This window comes from Scleropages formosus, chromosome 8 (assembly GCF_900964775.1).
Source record: "Scleropages formosus chromosome 8, fSclFor1.1, whole genome shotgun sequence".
Classification (NCBI taxonomy): domain Eukaryota; kingdom Metazoa; phylum Chordata; class Actinopteri; order Osteoglossiformes; family Osteoglossidae; genus Scleropages; species Scleropages formosus.
In genome coordinates, this window is record NC_041813.1 from 29,514,450 (window position 1) to 29,536,819 (window position 22,370).

Here is a 22,370-nt window from a genome sequence, read left to right on the forward strand (position 1 = left end):
ATTCAGGTACACTCACATAAGCACTTGTACGGAGATGTTCTCTGGATCACGCGCACGCTCACACACAGCCCGATTCATGGCAACAAAGAAAGATTGCAGGCTGATCAGAACCTCAATTGTGTCACAGTGCAAACAAAGCTGAAAAAAATGAGACAATAAGTCTTGTTTGTGCGCCTCCATTGTTTGTCCTTGCCTCACTTATACTGTGCGCTCCTGTGTTTTGCGTGGGTACGTAATACATCTGTGGCACCGCCTATTATATTGAGAACATTCTTGTGCTTAGTTCACTTAGAGCAGGTCTTCAAGGTTCTTCCTTTTTCTTCTTCATCCATGGGGGTGAGCAGGCCCAAACAGCGGAAGAAGCCCTGCTCCATACAGAGTCTGACACTGGAGATCCCTGCTGTCCGTATGACTCGTTTCAACTTTTTTCAAGCTGTTGTTCCATGTACATGGGTTTCCTCTCTGAGTAGTTTTCCTCCCTCACGCTGGTGACGCCATTCAGGACACTGGTGCAGTCCAGCTGACGGAAGGCACCCTCACCACATTTGCACCTCCTTGCAAAGCTGGACGAGGCGAGGAGCTATTGCTGGTACCACCTCTAAACACAGCTTTCTGGAGGCCAATGCTTTTTTGAGGCTTCATACGGGATGCTGGCCTTTCGTACCTCTTCCCAGGAGAAACAGGAATTTAATCTGTAAGTCTGAATTGAATTACAAGAAAAGGTGTTCATATCTTACCTGTTTTGATGTTGTCACAGATCTCAAGCTTACCTGTAAAGCACCCCTATAAAAATGTAGTGACTGACTCAGCCTTTATTACTCATCATTAAGACTGCAATCTTGAAAAGGCATTTTTGATGAAATACAAAAGTTGCACATTTCAGTATTTGGGAGTAATTTTGAGAAACATGATAATCCATTTCAGTAATACTTATTTACTTATTACTAAAAAAAATGGATGGATGCAATTTGAATTGTGCTGGAGCACCCTTTGAGTTATTTAGTATTTTTCTTACGAAAGCTAGTGCTGTGTGTGTCATCTATAACTGGGAGAATGACACATCGTGTAACATGTTGGTTGTACTTTTAGGATATTAATATTTAAAATAAAAAGAGAGTATTTATTGCGCTTCATTGCCGGTCATAGGTAGATGTATTGTCTACTGGCTAATCCTTGTCTCAGTTCATTCACTTTGTACTCGGATCCTTATAGTAGACCTTTTGGATCTGTGTTTAGGTGTGTCTAAATGAGAACAGGTGCAGCACAATGTCGATCCCACAGTCCTCCGTTCACAAATAAATGACTCCAGCAGCGAGATGTGCTGACCATTGATACAAAATAACAGCAAGCAATTCAGTCTGTTGTGTCTAATGCACTTTGAACTCAAATGAAGGACCCAAATAAATAATTTGCAGAGATTGTAGTGTTGATGTTGTAGGACTACAGAACTGGAGCAAGTTTAAGGAGTATAGCCAAGTTGCTTTCGAAAGAGTCATTTCATGATGGTATCATATCTATATGTAATATCTGATACCATGCTGAAAGATATTTTTTGCCACTGAAGAAGACAGACAAGTGTAATGTGTTTTTTCAGATTCATGACTAGTTTGCGGGCAGCACAGTGGCACAGCAGGTGGCGCTGGTGCCTCACAATACTTGGCCTTTGGGTTTAGACTGGGTTCTGATTTGGCAGTCTGTGTGGAGTTTACTTGTTCTCCCCGTGGGTTTCCTCCCATAGTTCAAAGGCAATATGTCATGAGAACTGGTAACTGAATTGCCTGTAGTGTGTATGTGTGTGATAACTCTGTGATGGACTGGCTTCTTGTCCAGGGCAAGTGGTTATTCAAGGTGGAAAGAATGATTAGTGGAATAGAGTTAGACCTGTACTGTCGTACCTATTCTCTTCCTTTTCTAGCAGAGGTGTTTAGGTCATCGTTTATTGTTTGAAAATGTTAGCGTTCACATACAAAAAAGCTGTCTTTGTTCTTTTTTCTTATCTGTATTGTTCACGAGAGCTCATTTTGCTAGTGACATAATTCAAAACAAAACAATATAATCATATTTTAAGGGTGGATGTTTAACTTCTCGATTCATCCTCCCAACTCAAATATGCTTTTATTTTCCTTATTTTTGTTTCTCTACCGTGGTTTCCTTGAATTTGTCTCATATATTCACTTTTTTGCAGCTGTGCTCCTTTGTTTTTTCAGACAGGTTGAAATACTTGATCTCAGGTTGTGTATACACAAGTTTTTCCTCTGATCAAAATTGCTTAACTTTATACTTTGAGACTGACATTTTTTAAATGGATTTGGACTCCACATATTTCCCGAAACCTTCAGGATATACTTCATTAGGTTGGGAAGGTTGTTCATCATAAATAGTACAGGTAATTTACTAATTAGAACAGTTTAGCAGGGGCACTGTGTTGGAATGGAAACTGGCAGACATTGATTTGCCATAAGTTGAATTTGGTCAAATTTGGTGCTTGTGAAATATATTCGGTTATGGTGTGGTTTCCCCTTAGTGCTGACTGGAGGCATTCTTGATTAGAGGAGGGTGTCCTTCATGTTCCAAACTGTCTGTTCCCCAGGGCGGGGTCCCCTGTGTCTCTCCGCCCGGTGCCCATTCCTAGGGGCCACCGGAGTCCTGTGTGTCTGCCGGAGGCTCCTTACTTCCTGCTGCCCCCCCGCAATGCTGCCGTTCACCCTGGGGACAAGGCTACATTCTATGTCAAGGTGAGACTGATTTTTCTTTTTTTTTTTTTTTTCTGGGTGGAAGAGACGTTGCCTTCGGCACAGAGCAGAATGTCTAGAATATCTGTCAAGGACTGTGAAGAGGTTATGTTTTTTTTTTCTGTCATCATTTATATTAATGAAGACATTTATGTTTAAAAGAGTTTGTCCTGTTGTGGTTGAAATGCAGAAGCATTTCTGAAGAACTAAATACTTGCTATGTAGAGATTTTTTTTTTTACTGGGTGTGTTTGTGGTCCATGGTGGTGTTGGATTCTGGTAAAGGGACATATGAGATTGTTGCTAGGAGGGGGCAGGAAGGGGAGTGGCACAGAATATGATGATTTTATTTACTTAAATTTACTTGATTTTGTTAAAGGTAGCAGGTGTCAGTTTTTGTCTGTTCCCTTGTCCTTTGAACTGAAGAACCATGCACTCTTTTTTAGGATACGCTGACTTGTGTTAAGCACTCCACACTTACCCCTCAGTCACTCACTCTTTCCACCTGACTTGAGGAAGAAAAATCCCTAGACAGACCCTACCACAGAACTGTTGTTCACATCTTGTACTTGATTTGGGGAACAACTCTGACATGCTTTAAACAACCCAGCAGATACCCTTGGTTTCGGGATCGGTGAGGAAAGAACAGTGTGTCTGCCGGAAATGGGCCAACTTACTGCGCGAGAGGGATTGCCATGAAACACACTGTGCAATATTAAACCACTGCCACATCAGAGCAGCTATCATACTTAAGCAGATTGAATTTACACCCATAACTAGTACGTTTCCCGTTCAAGTCTTACTTCCTGTCTGTTAGATCTGCATCTTTCTTTGTGCAGGTTCAAGGCAACCCTGAGCCTTCTGTGATCTTCTTCCACACGGGGGCACAAGTGGATCACTATGTGCACCCTTACAACCTCTGCCGCCTGGGCCACGGTGTCCACATCCTCACCGTTGTGGATGTAAGCCCTGCCACTGCAGGTCGCTACACATGTGAAGTTACCAACTCCGCTGGCCAGGTCCAGATGAGCTTCCGCCTGGAGCTGAAAAGTGAGGAGAAGGAGGCCATGTGCAGTGGTGTAAGGGGGAGGTTTGGAAATGATGCAGGATAGCGTGACAGGAGTAAATATGCAGCAAAAGCCTAAATGTGTTTCCATGATTAACACCTTAATTCTGTTTCGTTCCTCATGATTTATTCACCATAAGTTTGCTGTTATAAGATGTTTAGCAACAATATCCATGATTAACAAAGTAAACACACAAATTTTTAATGCCATTATCAAACAAACTCTCATTCAGACTGTTAACACAATATTTAACATTTCAGGTTATTCATTGCAATGAACGAGATGGACGTCTTGTGATAGTTGTAGTAATCTTTATCAGGATGTTCTGTTAAATTCTGGGATCCTGATGTGTTTCAGATCAAGTGGGTGAATCTGCGAAACATATACTGAGGTGAGCAAGAAGGAACATGCAAAACCTTTATTGTGTTGGAACAGCCATCTAAAATAAAATATTTCAGTAAGTAGCTGGAAAGGTGCTAATTTAAGAGAGCCATTGAAAAACTATTCATTTGTCAAGTTTATTTCGATACGAAACTACATAAATATATTTGCTGTGTGTGCCTGCTGGTTAGGAGCCATAAAACTTGTTTTTTCTGGTTTAATGTTTATGTGCAGTTCAGTGATGTTGTAATGGTGATAACTGTCTTACAAGCATGACAAATCTTCTATAGAGACCATCAAAATATCTAACTAGCTCTGTTCAGTTGTAGATAAGAGAAAACTACAGGAAAGAGTTAAAGCAAAAACCCTCTTAAACCTAACTGGGCCCAACCCTGTGCCCCAGGTCTTCTGAAGAATTTCTCTAGAACTGGTAGCATAGCGCAAAAGAAACAGAAAACATATGAGCGCAGAAACAGATATGCCATTATTAGGAAGGATTGTCTTTTGCCAATAGAGGAGGGGGTGCGGTGGCGCAGTGGGTTGGACCACAGTCCTGCTCTTCAGTGGGTCTGGGGTTCGAGTCCCGCTTGGGGTGCCTTGCGACGGACTGGCGTCCCGTCCTGGGTGTGTCCCCTCCCCCTCCGGCCTTACGCCCTGTGTTACCGGGTTGGCTCCGGTTCCCCGTGACCCCGTATGGGACAAGCGATTCTGAAAGTGTGTGTCTTTTGCCAACAACTTTTGTGTTCTCGTGATGACAGTCCCAAGTTCTTTGACTGCAGTTACGTCCCGTCTCCTCGTGCTTCTTTCAGTGGCCTGAGAGACTTGGGGTGTCGGTTTCAAAGATTTCAATTTTGACAATACCGCTGTAGTGAGGTGAAATGGCGAAAATGTGGACAAAATGGCGTATATTTTGAATATGGGTGCAAGCATGCATGCAAACTAAATAAGCACTTTTCCAAGAGATTGTTGACTAAGGCTCGTTAAACGCATATTTAATGTTGAGGTTGCTGATGTAACATTGCATATCTGAAAAAAGAAAGGCGTGAAAAAACATGTTTTTATGTTTCTGCCAGCAGTTCTCAGTTAAGCTGTGTTGCTTGTGGTGTCAGCTGCCAGGAGGAAGTGCTTCGGAGATGTTCACTCAGTATGCGACTGTGGGTTGCCACTTGCAATACCCTCATTCCCCTGTTATCACATCATATGCTTTAGCTCATTCTTTTATCCACTCCTCCTGTTTCTGCTTGTCTTTTTCTGGTCTTTGTCACACCTCTTTTTGTCATGCTAGGCGATACCACAGCTGGGGAGAAAGTCACCCTCGTTTTGTGACCAAGCCATGCAGCGTTACAGCGAAGGAGGGTGAGAGGGTGGAGTTCAAGGCTCGCATCACAGGGCGACCTCCTCCCTCTGTTAGTTGGCTGAAGGTGCATTTTTCAATCATTTAAAATCTCCCAGTACAGGTTTCCTGAGGTTTCTCTTGCCTTTAGCATGATTACTTATTACTGCGCTTTAAACTTTTCTTTTAAAGAATCATTGGTGATGATAAAAATAACATTAAAAAGTTTTCAAAAAAGCAAAAAAAGAAATCTAATAATCAAAACTCTATTATTTACAAATAGAATAGAATAGAATTGCCAGCATTGCAACATTGTGTAAATAAAGCACCAGACACGTGAAACCAGATGCTGTCGTACAGAGGGTAAACTAAAGCTCCATTTACTGAGTTAGCTTATCTGTTTCCCTCTCTCTTAGGACTCCATGGTTCTGCCCAGCACCTCTACAATCCATTCCTTCTTCTCTTCTGGCTTCCACCTGCTGCAGCTGGGCAAGGTGCAGAGGGATGATCAAGGCCTGTACACATGTCGACTGTCAAGCATGGCAGGGGAGGCCAGCGCATCTGCACAGCTCACTGTCACAGGTGGATGTTTCTCAACCACAGCGCTATAGACACCTATCCCTATCAAAAAAGCAGTACTGAAAAACAGACACCTAAAGATATGTGATGTGCACTGATCATTTGGCCTTTGTCCATTCCTTCGTTTGAAACGTGATGGAATGGCAGTGACAGTGAATCAACACCTTCATACACCCTTTCAAACAGAGACATTACAGTCCACCCAAACTTGGATCTCATGTTATCTGAGCACTAAAAGCTTTCCTGGGGTTTCTAAATCAGTTCCTGAGTCCACATATGAAGACCATTTTAAAGTGGGTCCTACTTCCTGCACTCAGATGTGTCCTGAAATTCATAACAGAATGGACTTTGATCACATTTGCTACAACTGAAAGCTACATGTCATGTTTCCTTTTGTAGAAGCCAATCCATGCAGTATTCTGACCCACAGCTGTACTTCAAATGAGTGAGTATTTTTGCTCTGAAGGGGAATAATTCATAATTGCTCTTGACTAAAGCCTGGCTGATGTCTGGAGCATAGGCATCACTCATACATGAGTATGGTATTGCAGCAGAAGGCCTATGTGGACCAGTGTTGGTTCCTGCTTCCCTCCTGGTGTTCGTCACAACCTTGTAGTTCCTTTTCCTTTCACACACCTGTGTTGTTAAATCTTGAACATCAAAATACATGCATTTTACAGTGCTGTGATGGTCCTTGGGTGCAGCAGGACATCATTTGAGAGGATGTTTTCATGGGAATTGCCTTAAGGTGGCTGGCAGGTCTCACCATTTAGAGAACCTGTGGAAGAGATGTCATAACACATGTAAACAATGTAAAGAAAGGCAGAAAGAGCAGGATATTGGTTCATCTATCACACTGAGCTGTTTCTGACACATACAGAAAGCCTTTTTCCACAGTGCCTTATAATGCTGCCAATCAAATAAGGATGTGTGCATCATATGACAGGCAGACAGTGTGTAGCATTTGAATTAAATATCACAAATATTTTGCTTAAACTAGTACTACAGTTTCATGGGTTTAAAGCAGTGGCATTGAGCATGGTGTCAGCAAAGGCTAACAGCTGTTCACATTGTTCCCACAAGTGGAATTAAGTCATGACAGTAAGGTGGAACACTGCCTCAAATTTTACAGATACCCTTTTCCTCGTTTTAATCCATTAATATTTTGAATGGCCTCTAGTGACTTGAGACAAATACAAGCAGCATACTAAAAGCGGACACCAGAGACACGAAATAGGGAGGAAGTGGTCTGCAGAGGTGAGACTGAATTTCAGCAAAAAGCATTGCAAAGGCCACTGCTTGCAATGACACTGCTCTCGGAAGGAGCACTTAGTTGAGGAGCTGGAATGAAGGGCTGTTGCTGTGCCCCAGTTGAACCAATTAGATCACCACCTGATATCATAGAGACCTTTAGCTCCTTTCTGTGATCTGACGCAGAAACAAGCAAGTCAAGACCTGCAAATGTGTGTAGATTTTTGGAATTTGGTTCTCCAGACATTGTTTACATTAGAGCTGTTCGGGCAACATGAGTAAAAGAACCGAAATGGCTCTCTGATGACATCTGTGCAGGTCAGGGTGAAAGTCTGCAAACAGTGCACAGAAGCCCCTTTGTGCTGACATTTACTGCAGAACCTTTGTTAGCCCTTCATTTTACAGACCACCGCTTCTCTTTTATAAGTTTTGTGATGTACATTATCTAGTGATTTGGCTGTGGAAATCTCAGACACCTGTCTGTGAAAGCAAATTGGAAAGTTCACCTTCCATCCTGACAACAGGACAATTAAAGCCAAACTAGCAGACGCTAAAAAATCCAGCATGAGATGTTGTGGACTGTGGCTCTGCCATTGCATATTAACTTCCTCTCTGGGCAACCAAATGTGGTCCTCGCTGCAATAGTACTCTGTTACGCAGCTTTTTGAATAAATACAAATTAAGCTCTCCAACCATGTTCACTAACATGGAGTTTTTTAAGTTTCAAGTTTTATTTGTCACATACACAACCATACTTAGTACTACGTGCAGTCAAACGCTTTTCCGACTGTCTGCGGTACAGATAAATAAGGCAATACAAATAAGTAGAAATTAGGAACATACTACAGGAAGATGAGGAATATATAACGAAGAAAAGAGGAAAGAATAAATAATAAAATAAAGTAGGCTATAAATATGTGTAGTGCAGTATTAAAAGTTAAATAAAAGTGCAGTGTGTGTTTTGAATATCTAAGAGTGATAGCAGTAGTTTCTATTATGACAGAAGCTGTGTTAGTGGAGTGCGGCAGGAGTACGTAAGGTCTCCCCACCCCTGGTGGACTCTAACCCTTGGCCTGTGCCCTCTTCATACGCCACCCCTCCCCTGTGGGGCTTCATAGTTTGAGCTGGAAAAGCACCCTGCACCCAAGTCTGTCAGAACCGAATGAAATTTCTGGAGAAAGAGGAGGGGATGACTGGGGTGGGCTGGCCTCTGTGTGTGTGTGTGTGTGTGTGTGTGTGTGTGAGTGAGAAAGAGAGCGAGAGACAGATTGAAGGACAGGAAGAAAGATTTAGTGTGAGAGAGAATACTTTGTTTTAGACAGAGAGAAAAGGGCATACTGAACTGTAGGAGGAGACAGACAGAGAAAGAAGTCACAAAGACATGTGGAAGAGTAGTTAATATGTGAAAATAAGAAAGAGCAAGAAACAGAAGCAGAAAGTGAACTTTGGTGAGGAAGGAAGGAGTGGAACTCAACGAGAGGAAAAAACATTGACAGGTTGGGAGAAAGACAGAAAGGGAGTCAGACATAAAAGTGAGAGAGAGAGAGGGAGACGGGAGGCTGACAGACACGAGGTGCAGGCGACTGGGTCCAGGAGTGACTATCTAATCTGTTACTCCATTGCGTCTGGTGACCCGGCTCAATGTTCACAGAGCCATGAGCGGCGACCCTTCGAAAAAGCGCTATGTGTCCACTTTCAGGATGTACCTGCAGCCCTCAGTGCAGGACCAAGACAGCTCCGCTGGCGGCGGCAGTCTGGGCAACGGGCCCACCCCGGGGACAGTGGTCTCCAGGAGCAGGACATATCCGGTTCAACTGGCCACAGGTAAGGAGCAACAACTGAATGAATGTGGTACCTCTGTGGAAAACTGGCTTTTTTTTAAAAGTCTTTTCAGATGTTTTTCAAGTGTTTCTAGGTATTTCACTATTTTGGTCCTCTGCAAAATATACTGAGAAAGCTGTCCTAACATGGGGTAGTAGGTGGTGTAGTAGTTAGGTAGGGGCTTGTAATCAAAGGACTCAAATTCAAATCTGCACACCTACTCTGGTACCCTTGTGTAAGGTACTGTGAATTGCTCCAGTGTTCAAATGCTTTCCTGTATAAAATTATTTTTAAGACGTCAGAAGTAGCTTTGTAAGTATAATTAATTTGTAATATTTTATATAGTTTATGCATTAAACTCATTTTAAAGTCATTTTTGCAAATCTCTGCTGTTTCTTGTGCAGTGTTCACCATTCCCATTAAGATGTTTTTTTTAAGCAGTGGTACCACTGTTGGAATCACAGATTCCCGCCTTAGGCAAGAGTTGTTTGCTTATGATTAATATGATCATACAGGGCAAGCCAGAACAAGGGACCAAAGAGAACTTGTAGATCCTGAATTAATGTTTTCCGCATGTCAATCTTTATTGTTTGTTTTGCTTGGGAAGTTTGATTTCAGTTCTTCATTTTTGGTAGTCTAGTGTTCAGTTTTCGACATTATTAGAATGTTTCAGCATGAAAGGGAAACTAAATGACTAAGTATGTTTAGTTTTTAAATTGCTCAGTCAAGCTGCACATACTGTATACATATATATATATATATATATACACACGGGGGGCGCGGTGGCGCAGTGGGTTGGACCACGGTCCTGCTCTCCGGTGGGTCTGGGGTTCGAGTCCCGCTTGGGGTGCCTTGCGACGGACTGGCGTCCCGTCCTGGGTGTGTCCCCTCCCCCTTCGGCCTTACGCCGTGTTGCCGGGTAGGCTCCGGTTTCACCCGTGACCCCGTATGGGACAAGCGGTTCTGAAAGTGTGTGTGTGTGTATGTACACACACACACACGCATATTTTGAGAATGTTTTGTTTTTACATTATGATAGTGTCTCAAGCACCTCAACTGCAGCATTCAAGAAGTTCGGTCTGTGGTCAAAAACAGGAAAGAGATGCAGTTTCACATCCTTTCAGTGGGTTTTTCTCAGGCAGAGTACTGACCAGTTCAGAGGTGCTTTGAAGCTCACAGGCCAGATTTTGTTGCATATGATGTAGTTTGAGTCTGGGCTCAGTATAGGTGACCTACAGTGTCAGAGTTCAACAAAGTTTGTACATGCCACACCTTTTGATGTAAGGTACCGGTGAAGAGTGTGAGTATACATGGGCAACCTGGGCAGTATCTTTGCATCCCATAAGTGCTCTACATCTCTTGGACTTGCTGCAGATGAGTTTGGAAGGATGGATATGTCATCTTATTTTCTGCTCAAATATGGTTACTGAATGCTTCATGGAAATATTAGTGTTCAGCGAGTGTACTCAAACTTTTGACTACTACTGTAGGTTCTTTATGTCTATAGAGTGACAAATTATAATATTCTCCATTCTCCCAGTGATGACAATGTGTTTCTTTGTGCCAGGTACAGCCTCCTGCTAAACACACCAATCTAGGCTTTACTCAAGAGGTTGTTGATTTGAGAATAGCCTGAAAAAATTGTCAGTCTACAGTGATACCATGATGCATTTTTCAAATGAGCAACTAGAAAGGATACTGCATCCTTATAAGGAAATATACACAAAATGTACCATATGTAGCACACATGAACATTTAATCTCACTTGTTTAGTCAGAGGAGAAACCCAAAGATGACAACTGAAGAGGAGGGTTAAAGTCACACTTATCAGTAAACATGAACTTGCACCGCAGAGCTCGCTGTAATGAGAAGGCAGGGTGCAAATAGCCTTTTGCAGCCAAGGTCACTGGGAGCTCATTAGTCACCTATGAAGCCTGTGGGAGCTGTGGGAATGCTGGCTACAGTGGGGGACAAAGGGAGAATGTTAGTGAGGGCGAAGGCTGTACAGTGCACTCCGTGGCAGTGGCTGAGTGGTTAGGAGACGATATCTGCTGGCGGCTGCTGGTGTGAAAAGTGCAACACTTTGACCCGGAAATGGGCCAGCCATGCTTTGCTTAACCAGAGTTATGGGTACAGAAAGGGACAGTCAGAGTCAGTGAAGCTTATTAGGCTTGACACTTAAAATTCATAAGTATCTTGTTAAACATCACATGACAGATCATATTTAATTTGTTTTGGTCCTTTGGAAGAATTTGCAGAAATTCACAGATCAGGGAAAGTGAGGTGAAAATGAAGCCAACCAGCTCTATCCCTTCAGTTTTTCCTTCCTACACCATCATCTCCAGAGAACAAGCCAGGTCCTGCTGCAGAGTTGAACCCCCCTCGCTTCACTGAGCCCCTCAAGGATTGTACGGTGGACGAAGGCTGTGACATCGTACTGCATGGGGTCCTTGCGGGAAGCCAGCCCTTTCACATCTCTTGGCTGCACAATGGTGAGCGTGGCTGGAAAACTGCCCAGAAGCCAGACCATGTCATTTTCTGTCCAAATGATGACTTGTACTCAAGCACAATGGAAGCCACTCATTCACTCACTCACACATAAATAAATACCTACTCACCGCTGTAGAGCTGATCTCTCTGTATCTGATATCAGCACAAATACACCAATCTCCCATTATTCAGTCTCTCGATGTCTTGTCTTTCACAATTCTGGTTCGACATTTTTAACACCACTTATCATTAATTGGTTTGTATTTTAATTTATGCGGTCCACGACATCCAGATTGGGCGCACGATAGTTGGTCTTGCTTGTTAATATGAAACTACATTGAAACTTGCATGAGAGTGACTCTGAGATGTGCTGCATTGTGGGAACAATGTACCCATTGGAATTTTCCTCTGTAAGAAATAATGGAATAAATAACTTTGTTATCCGGTGTTTTGATATTCAGCCAATTTTCAAAAATAAATCAGGAGCGGTCAATGGGTGGTAAGTGTATGTGACTGCATGCTACTGATGTTCACTAGTACACAATAGAAAGATTCAGGATAACTTGTTTAATCAGTCAGCTTTATTTTTTTTAATGTAAAGCCTTTCTGAAAGCAAACTGTTGCAATATACATTATGACACATGCTCCAAGGAGAATCAGAAAAGAAATAAACCATATTTGCCAATATAAAGATAAGCAAAAACTCAAGAGCCTTTCTGGAGTGATAGAGTTCCATTCTTTTTCTTACACCGGACTCTTCTCGCTGAACTGGGGGAGATGCAAGTCATGGCCATCTGTGATCCTATCCTCAGGCGAGCCTGTGCACTTTGGGACACCCTCACTAGATGGGGTCGTGGTAAGGCTAGTGGTGGACGACTGCTTGCCCGAGGATGCTGGCGCATACACCTGTGTGGCAGAGAATGCAGCAGGCAAGACATCCAGCAGTGCAGCGGTGTGTGTTCGAGGTACAGTAAACAGTGGGGACAGAATTCCTTGCAGACTCTGAGTTGGGAAGTCTGACGGTTGTTGATGGTTAAGAAAATAACGGAAGGAGTATCTGTAAAAATGGAGAGTCAACATATTTAATGTTGATGTGTTTAAAATTTGGTATGTTGTATTCCACTGAGATCTCAAGGTGCTGAGTTGACAGGAACAGTCTGTACATACAGCACCAGTGGTAAGTGTAGGTACACCTGGGCAACCTGAGCAATATCTGTATAGGATGAAGCTGACAGAAGAGTAAAACAAAAGCAACATGCAAGTGCTCCACTTCTCTGTGAACTGCTGCACAAGTGCTAGGAAGACATATTGTCTGCCTGCGTACTCAAACTTATGAACCAAATTCCTTGTGATAGCACGCTTTTGACTGCTGATGTATGCTTAAGTCTTGTTAATCAAGCACACTGGAATATTAATTGCTTGTAGTCAGTAACTCACAACTGACAGGTTAAAATTCTTCTTTTGAAGTCTGACCAAGTGAACAACCTGTATTTCCTGCATTTCTCGAATGAGAAGTGAAACCATCTGAGACTCTCTCATGTGCTTTGCACCTGGAACACACCAGATTACGAAACCATATGTGCGATCCACAACAAGAAGTCAGTCACTCCCCCACTACCCAATTGCATTCTGGAGAGCAAAAGCTGGACATTTGCTCACGGTCCAGAGAACAACAGTACCCAGCAGGAGCGGAAGGAGCAAAAGACCCTGCGGAGCTTTCCCGTGACGCATAAGAAAGGTGACAAAATTTTTGTTATGCTCTCCTCATGTATTTTTTCATAGCGTGCCTTGCATTTCTTACTTTTTCCATCATGCATACATTCAGATAGCCATGCCATGGCCTGTGCTTTGCTTATGTGGCAATATCAAGAATCTTTGCTAACTGTCCCAACAGTTCCTATAGGAGTGCTGCTATTTTGTGTTTCACCAATTTAATACCTATATCTACCCAACCTTCAAGTAAATTGATAATAGTACTAAAATCTGATAAAAATTCATAATAGTAATAACCAGGGTGTTATTCTCACCCATAACCAGTGCCATGCACGCTGCTCATTAAACACTACGCAGTCCTTCTGATAAAGGACTGACACATTTTATCACTCTCCGTAGGAATTACTCCAAAGAGGAGAGCCAGTTCAGGAACAGGTAAAAGACATTCAGTCCTGTGATTCACAATTAGATAAACCTTTTTGTAGGTGCGTCCAAGCTTTACACAAAATAAGCAATACAATTTCTCGATAAAATGTCAATTTTTATCCCTAGGGTCAGCTTTGTCCCCCCCCCCCAATATTCTATTTATAATTTTCATTACGTGACATGCTTCATTTTTTTTTAGCTGAGTTATGTATTCCCTTATTTCTTAAATGCTAAATATGAACCCTGTGCAGTGTTGCTGTTTGCTTTCTTTCCTTGCATAATGGCACTTTGTACTGTAGTAGGTGCAGGTCGTCACATGCTCTCTGTACTTCAGCAAATCGCACTGTTACTCAAGGAAAGATTAGACATTGTTTGCTTTCATGTCTTTGTACAGAAGAAATGCAAATGACACTGTTTATGTCCAATAAACCAAGGGGGGGAAGGAGGACACTGGATTTTTGTTTCCAGTCTTCCAGTAATGTTGGTAAAATATTGCTTGAAATCAAGTAAAGGTGTGTTGATATGAGGCCAGTGGGTTGCAGTCATTCACTCACCAGTAAGAGCTGAAATGGTGAACAACTTGTTGTGAAGGGCTGTACCAAGGAAGTGATGTTGGCACTAATTACACTTGTGCTCCTGTGTATCTGTCTCTGTCAGGGCTGCCTGTGCAGCTGAAGGACCCCCCAAAGCAAGTGGAGGTGCGAGCTGGGGAAACCGCTCGGCTGCAGTGCTGCTTCAGCAGCAGCTTCCCAGTGGCAGCCTGCTGGATACATAACAAAGACCAGGTGCTGCTCAGTGCTTGAGAAGCCCTTGCACATCGCCAGCGTCTAAGCACAGTGAGAGCATTGCCTGATAAGCATCGCTCTGTTACCCCTCACAGGTGGTGGATGGTTCTCGGATCTGGGTGGAGAACGGGGACAAGCACAGCACACTGGTCGTTGCAGAGGCACAGGCCAGTGACGTGGGCAGCTACATAATCGTGGTCCGGGACCGCAAGGGCTGGGTCCAGCATGCTGTCAGCCTCACGGTTATTGGTAAGCCTGCAAAAAAAAATCACAAACATTTGTAGCATTGTGTGTTTTTGATGGCTTCGGAATGGTAGATATGATTGATGACTGTATCAGGGTGCTCTCCTACGTCCAGACCGTCCCCAGCCGCCAGCCTCCTGCCCCGTCATCTCACAGATCTCCGGTAGTTCCCTGGTGCTCTCGTGGTCAGGACCCTGCTACGATGGGGGCAGTGCCATTGTTGGGTACGTGGTGGAGACAAAAAAGGAGGGTCCCGGAGAACCAGGGGAATGGAAGGAGCTGACAGGCTGCTGCCGGAGCACCTCATACCGGGTGCGTTCAGGACTCGAGCCCCTGTGCGAGTACAGCTTCCGAGTGCGAGCTTACAACGCAGTGGGGATCAGCAGGCCCAGCAAGGAGTCAGACATCATCAAGATGGACACTGAAGGTACAGAGATTTAAACAGTGATATACTTGGTTAAAGAAAGCAGTAAATAATTGTTGTTATATCACAAAAATGTTAACACGTTTATTTGTTTTACAAGGTAAAGTGCAGGAAGAGCCTCAGGTATATGAAGACTTTGTCATCGACACCACTAACAAGGTCACGGATCACTACACTGTGTTGGAGAGGCTGGGCATGTGAGTATTTGTCCAAACAGTCCATCTGTGCGATCTACTAATCTTGAGGGTTAACTGAGTCCCAGAGGATATCACTTGAAAATAAGAGCCACCAGCTCTTATTGCTCCTTACTTTTTTTTTGGTTTTCTTCGGTATCATCTAAACTGCCAAAATCATAAAGTGGATAAATGAGACCTCTAGTAGATGTTCCAGTAGTCAAGCAGTTATGTAAACTAACATTAACTATTATAAACTAATACTTCAGTCTCTGTTCATAATATTTTTCATGCATCAGCATTTCATGTGATTGGTCAAAACCACAGAAACCTTTTTGCAGGGGCAAGTTTGGCCAGGTGTTCCAGCTGGTCCACAAGGAGAGCGGCCGGGTGTGCGCCGGAAAGTTTTATAAGGGTCGGCGGTCTATGGAAAGGGAAGCAGCTCGCCGTGAGATACAGCTGATAAAGAGTCTGCACCATCCAAAGCTGGTCCAGTGCCTGGGAGCCTACGACAGTCGCTCAGAGATTGTCATGGTGATGGAGTAGTAAGTGCCACTGCTGTGGTCTTCACTGGTGTCTTCCAAGCATAAGCACACCAAGCTGTAACTTACAGACGGCTTCTCCCGAGCAAAAGGAAACTTTCTTGATAAAAATGTAAAACCCATGAAGACCTAAGCCAGTATCATTGTCTAGAATGAATGTAAAATTAGTAATCTGCCACCTGCTCCATAGCTGTCCTTCAGAAACAACATGTAAGCTAACATGCACGCACGCACACACACACGCACACACACACGCACACACACACACACACACACACACACACACACACACACACACACACACACACATCTACAACTGCTTGTCCCGAGCGGGGTTGCGGTGAGTCGGAGCCAAGCCCGGCAACACAGAGCACAAGGCTGGATGGGGAAGGGACACACCCAAGACGGTTTGCCAGTCCACCGCAAGGCACCCCAAGCAGGACTCAAACCCCAGACCCACCAGAGAGCAGGCACTGGCCAAACCCATTGTACCACCGCACCCCCCCATTATTGTATCTAATACCATCTAGAGTCCAGAGTGAATGTAAACTGAGTTCCCGCCGTGTTGCGATTTATCATTTGTGCAATATGTCCTTTCCATAGCGTTGCTGGTGGAGAGCTGTTCGAGCGCATTGTGGATGACAACTTCGAGCACACGGAGCCCACCAGCGCACGTTACATGCAGCAGATCCTGGAAGGCATGCGCTACATCCATCAGCGAAACATCGTGCACCTGGACCTCAAACCCGAGAACGTGGTATGTGTAGACAGTTCCGGGACAAACATCAAGATCATTGACTTCGGACTGGCCAGCAAGCTGGGTAAGTTGGGATGAGGCTCTGGAGTGTCTTGTATTACAGATAAGCCCTTGTGCTAATTTGGCTGAATGTTGCTTCAGAGTGGGTGGTCCATGTTCTGGGAGCTCTGAGTTGGACCAGCTCCCTGTACTTGGATTTGAATTACCAGCTGGAAACTGCCTCAAAGGATCAGCCATGTGATCGGTGCTTATTGCCTTTGTTAATGGATCATTCCTGTAGTGCTTCTCCTAAAATACACTGTAGACCCTTAAAGCAGAATACGATTCCAAACATGAAAATACATTTTGCAAGGGGGGCATGGTTGTACAGCTGGTAGCACTGCTACCTCATAGCTTCTGGGCTGTGGCTCCAGACGTGGGTTTGAATCCAGCTCAGTATGTGTTTAATTTGTATGTCCTCTGTGTGTTTGTGTGTGTTTCCCCAGGTGTTGCGTTTTTCTCACACAGGTTTGTTTCAAGTGAACTGGTGGCTCTCGATTTCTGCTAGTGCGTTTAAGTAACTGAGTGTGTGTGATAGCTCTGTTCATCGACAGGTTTCCTGATCAGGGTGTACTCTGCTTCATGCCCTATGCTTCCAGGATTGGCCCTGAACCATCATGTCATTAGTAATGGATGAATAAATCTTTCACTTTACATACTGCTGTTGTATCTCATGCAGTGAAAGTTTCTTGTGTTTTTATTATTTAATATGTCAAAACGTAAATCCTGCTAATCTGTTCTCTCTGCATCAATCAGATCCAACCACCCCGCTGAAGATTATGCAAGGGACTCCAGAGTTTGTAGCTCCAGAGGTGATCAGTTTTGAGCCTGTGGAGCTGGCAACTGACATGTGGAGTGTTGGAGTTATCTGCTACATTCTGTGAGCGCTTTGTCACCTCTTAAACCCCAGTTAATAGCTTAAATTCCTTTGGGTATGTTCTGTCCGGCGGTACAGTGGACAATGATTGGATGTGCTGCCACCTCCTGGTGCTGCTGTGCCACTGCACATCTGTCATGTTTTGGGATGGCAGCCTCTTGTCGCTTCCTCAAATCTCATTAAATCAGCCAGACTCTGTAAGTTTTGTCAGACCATTTAAAGCAGTGGGAGCTGATATTTGTTCATTTTTGCTCTCATTAACGAAAGCATAGCAACATGGACAAACAAGTGACCTGCAGCTGATAAGTGATGCAGCCTTCCTTCAGAAAAGACTTTAGGCATTCATAACAAAACATCTGGAGGAAGGAAGTCAGAATCATCCAGTGCAGAGTGCAAATGAGCATACCCTCAAGCTGTATGATCTTTTCAGGTTGGTTTGTCTAACCCTTCTTTCACTCTGCACTGCTTCCTTGGTCAGGCTGAGTGGAGAGTCGCCATTCCAGGGCAACAGCGAGTCCGAGACCCTGGCGCTGGTGACGGCCGCAGAGCTAGAGTTTGACGAGGACTTCAAGGAGATTTCTGATCAGGCCAGGGACTTCATCAGCAACCTGGTGAAGAAGGATGTTAGGTGGGCCTAGGGCAGGCAGGAACGCTCGTGTGCTGCCGTGAATTTCGTGTTTTTGTGCAGCTATAACACTCTCCTTGATATTCCTGGCACAATAGGCGCAGACTCTCCTGTGATGAGGCTCTGGCCCACCCCTGGATGGCTAGCTTTGCCACGGCTAACCCACGGTACACAAAGACACTCCCAAAGGAGAAGATGAAGAAGTACCTGGCCAAGCAGAAGTGGAAGGTCTGACTGCCCTGAAAATGCTACAGATAAATTTAAACAATTATTCTCCGTGTTTTTCACCTACCACTGGTTGCCTGCATTGTTTTAAAGTGGCCGTTCCACCATTTCTTGTTTATTTTCATTGTAACATATTTATATAAAATTAAAGGCTACTAAGGTGTTATACCTGGATATAGAAATAGTATTTTGTCCTGCAAATAAACAAACTCAGCATTAAACTTTATGGAGTCATTACATTTACTTATTTAGCTGACACTTTCCTTTAAAGTGACTTACTATGTTAAGCTACTTAAAATTATTTACAGATGGGTAATTTTACTGCAACAATTTAAGGTAAGTACCTTGCTCAACGGTCCTACGGCTGGGTGCAAAGGCAGTAGCTCTAACCATTATGCTACCAGCTCCTCTCTAAGCAGATTATGACCAGTCCCAATTATTTATCATAAAACTGATAGAATTGATCATCAGATGACCAAAAAAATGATATTTTCAGAAGTGATTTTTGGCAGTAAGGGGGACTCATTCCTTGCATACTGTCATTAAACCATGTCTGAAGAGAGTGTTTGTTTCGGCCTTCCCCACAGAAAACAGGGAAAGCCCTTCTTGCTCTCAAGAGGCTGGCTCTGCTCTCCAGTAAGGTGGATGGAACCAGCAGACCTACCAGTCCTGGTGAAGGTGAGGTATCTTGGAGAAAAATAGAACCTTAGAACTTAAATCATCAGGCTTGTTTTTCCTTTTAAGTGGTCTCTGCATCAAATATAGGGGCACAGAGGCATAGTGGGTAGTGCTGGTGCCTCACAGCACCTGGGCTGTGGGTTGAAACATGGATTTAAGTCCAGCTCAGTCTGTGTGCAGATTTATGTTCTCCCCGTATTCTTGCGGGTTTCCTCTAAGTGCTCTGGTTTACTCCTGCAGTCAGATGTGTTCGGTTGTCTTGGAATATTTTTCTTCTGAGCAGTTCTGAAGTTAATTTTTTAATGTAGTTCGAAGTTAATAAAAATAACAATAAAGTGCTACTCTGTGATGGATGGATGGACGGACTTGCATCCTGTGTGGTGTACCCTATTCCACGTGCTTTGTTTCCAGGATAGAAACTGAACCACTACAACACTGCATTTGACAGGTGGTTATTGATAATGGATTGATGGATGGAAATGTTAGTGTATTTTTTACACTTCTGAAAAAATTTTTTTTTATTTATTAGAGCTCTGTCTGTGCTTTTTACAGGACTTAACCCATGAATCAATAGATTGAGTTATGTTATGTAGCTTTTGTTGTATGTGGTAAAAGTGAATTTGGAATTACAGACTTCCAGTCCCAAACTGAGGGACTAGTGTAATAGTAACCAGACTTCCCCTTTGAAGACCACATCCCTGTTTCTTTGTTTTACTGTGTTACCCATTTCCATGTCTTGTTCCTTTACAATAAGACTTTCTCAAGGACATATGACCAACCTACATCCTCCCACTTCCTATAGACCCAGGTTTGACACCAGAGGTTGAGAAGGCTTTGAAGTCCCTGGAGGAGAAGCTGTTGTCTCAACCCTATTTCTCCCAGCCTCTGATGGACCAAGTCGTCCCACGGGGCTCCACAGTCCATTTAATCTGCAACATCCAGGGTATGACAGTCCCGCAGGAGCCTGCTCACAGCATCCCACAGACTTCCATGCCTCGGAGACTGTCCTGAGCATACTGATAAGATGTGTTCAACACTGACACCAGTGCAAACGTGTCTTAATGTTGACTGCATGATACGTCTTGAGGACCTTTGTATCTTTTACATGGCCAGTGTCCCGCAGATTCTCTAGCTCTCATTACATCACTAGGAGAAAGAGGTTTCGTAATAGATGTTTCATTGATCCAGGTGGTTCACTGGCCACGTGGAACAAAAAACCATCCATACTGTGATCAGCAGCCCTCCAGAACAGGAATCTATTAGCAGCCCTCTTTGCCAATGAGTACCAAATCTGTCCTTGAGGAACTAGCTGTTATTGTCTGTATTTGTTTTCTTTCACCATCAACGCCCCTGATTCTGCTTATCAAGTAGTGAAGGAATTGTGCTTATGGCTGGATGGAAATTGTGTGCGGGATAGTTGACCTGGTCCCAAGGAGAGGTCTGGGAATCAGTGATCTACAGCACAATGTCTTGGCATTTTGTATGTGTAGCTTTGCTTTGTGGTGATTATAGTTCGGGTAACAGACATGTAGATACGGCTATCAAAAGTCGGGTAACTGCCAAGATGCATAGTCCAGCGTACGGCGCTTTCTTGCCCCCAGGCATTTTTCAGCTCTCCCTCACATGTGCCTTTGAACGTAGGATACCCTGACCCAGAGGTGGAGTGGCTGAAGGAGGAGGAGTCGCTGAAGGAGTCATCCCGTCTGCGTGTCGAGTATGAGGAAGATGGTTCCTGCATGCTGCTCCTTGCTGATGCTGAGTCAGGCGACTCAGGTCTCTACACCTGCAGAGCCGCCAACAGCCAGGGGGAAGCGCACTGTTCGGCAAGGCTCTCTGTGGAGGGCTAGAAGGCTGGGAGATCTTCTGCACTGACAGACAACTTTAAACCCATCTAGCACTTGGTCCAGGTGGGAAAACCTGCACATTTGTGTAAATTTGGACCCATCAGGAAACAGAATTCCTTTCATCCTTATTCTGCACTTTCTGCTTACAAGCACTTGTCTAATAACATTTTCAGGTTTGAAACTGCTTTGACAACATTTTGTGTTTTCATTGGGATCATAGTCCTCCAACAGCACAAAATGCTGTAAAGAAAAATTACAGCCAGGTATATTTTTTAGCCAACATGTCATGCACTGGTTAAATTTTCTCATTTTACACATTTAAAAGGAGGTGGACTCAAAAGAACTTAATATGTCAGAATTGGTGAAATAAACTTTTGTTTACCATTTCTTCACGTTTTTGTTCATTTTACCACAAGGTGTCAGGTTGTTCCTACTTCTCACAGATTTAGAACACAAGGTAAGAAATACTTTGCAATGTTCCCAGGATTATGCTCACAAGACTGGGTCTCACCAAGAAATGTGTGGGAATATGAGATGAAGGGTTTTGGGTCCCACATTCCAAACACTTGATTTCAAGCAAGTTAAATAAATTTAATGGTTCTACTGTTGTTTCAGCTTCACGTGAGAAGCCTGTCCTCATTCCCTGTGGTGGAAGTGTTAGCAGACAGTTTTCACAGATTACAGGTGAGGCAGTGCCAAAATTCCATTTGTATCACACCTAACTTGACAGCATGCCAGGAACTGCGATTAGATTCCCAGCAGCCACCTGTTCCCGCCTTGAAACAGCATAATTATTTTGTGGACCCATTAAGAGCTGTTATGGTTTATGGATCTGCTGGTTTTTTTTTCCTCTCACCAATATGCATTCATATAAGCAGCACATTTTTCCACTATTTTTACTTAATGACAGGCTGTCAGACTTACATATACAGAATTTTCATACCATAGTGCTGACAGCATGCTTACTGGTACTCAGTTCTGGTGTGAGTTGAGTCATCGTGCTGTAGCCAAAATACTAATAATCTCAGCAGACAAGAGATTATATGAAGGCTGCACGAGTGGTAAATCCATGTCCACTTAGCCACAGAAATATTCTTACTCCTAACCTTCATGCCACTGAATATTAATTCACTTCTTTACCAATGCAATATAAAATAAAATTATGGCTGTTTATATAGCTATATATTTTGAAGTAATCTGGGATAAGATCAGGTCTCTTCATGGGAGATGAACCTATACCTGTTACCAGTTATGGAAAAAATCATGTGGCGGTAACAATTACAGTACCTGATAAGTAGCTTAACATAACGTGTTCTGTAAGTGGTCAGTGAAAGCTTATTTTTTTTGTCCTGAATCTTATGTGTCA

At 43.5% G+C, this 22,370-nt stretch overlaps 1 protein-coding gene across 2 annotated transcripts; it reads left to right on the forward strand.

Annotated features, from left to right (window-relative positions):
- Positions 1-278: 278 nt before the first annotated feature.
- Positions 279-21,330, forward strand: LOC108941557 (myosin light chain kinase, smooth muscle-like). 2 transcript variants are annotated; one of them, XM_018764314.1, is made up of 25 exons: positions 279-694; positions 2,591-2,735; positions 3,571-3,781; positions 4,156-4,189; positions 5,253-5,333; positions 5,465-5,600; positions 5,929-6,094; positions 6,491-6,536; positions 9,042-9,166; positions 11,509-11,655; positions 12,466-12,618; positions 13,218-13,391; positions 13,766-13,801; positions 14,450-14,577; positions 14,673-14,826; positions 14,936-15,247; positions 15,345-15,441; positions 15,759-15,962; positions 16,563-16,780; positions 17,512-17,635; positions 18,111-18,260; positions 18,356-18,485; positions 19,070-19,160; positions 19,963-20,103; positions 20,802-21,330. In XM_018764314.1, exons 1-25 carry the CDS (start codon positions 648-650, stop codon positions 21,005-21,007), a joined length of 3,456 nt encoding a protein of 1,151 aa, XP_018619830.1. In that variant the 5' UTR covers positions 279-647; the 3' UTR covers positions 21,008-21,330. The 2 variants fall into 2 exon arrangements, with proteins under 2 accessions (XP_018619830.1, XP_018619831.1); XM_018764315.1 differs by lacking the exon at positions 5,253-5,333.
- The last annotated feature ends 1,040 nt before the right edge of the window (positions 21,331-22,370 follow it).

Bases quoted from the DNA above. Each gene is read 5' to 3' on its own strand.
- LOC108941557 (XM_018764314.1), top strand. From the start codon at position 648: ATGCTGGCCTTTCGTACCTCTTCCCAGGAGAAACAGGAATTTAATCT. The intron at 5,601-5,928 runs GTGCATTTTTCA...CCTCTCTCTTAG, and splicing joins CCTCTGTTAGTTGGCTGAAG to GACTCCATGGTTCTGCCCAG. The intron at 20,104-20,801 runs GTATGACAGTCC...CTTTGAACGTAG, and splicing joins TTTAATCTGCAACATCCAGG to GATACCCTGACCCAGAGGTG.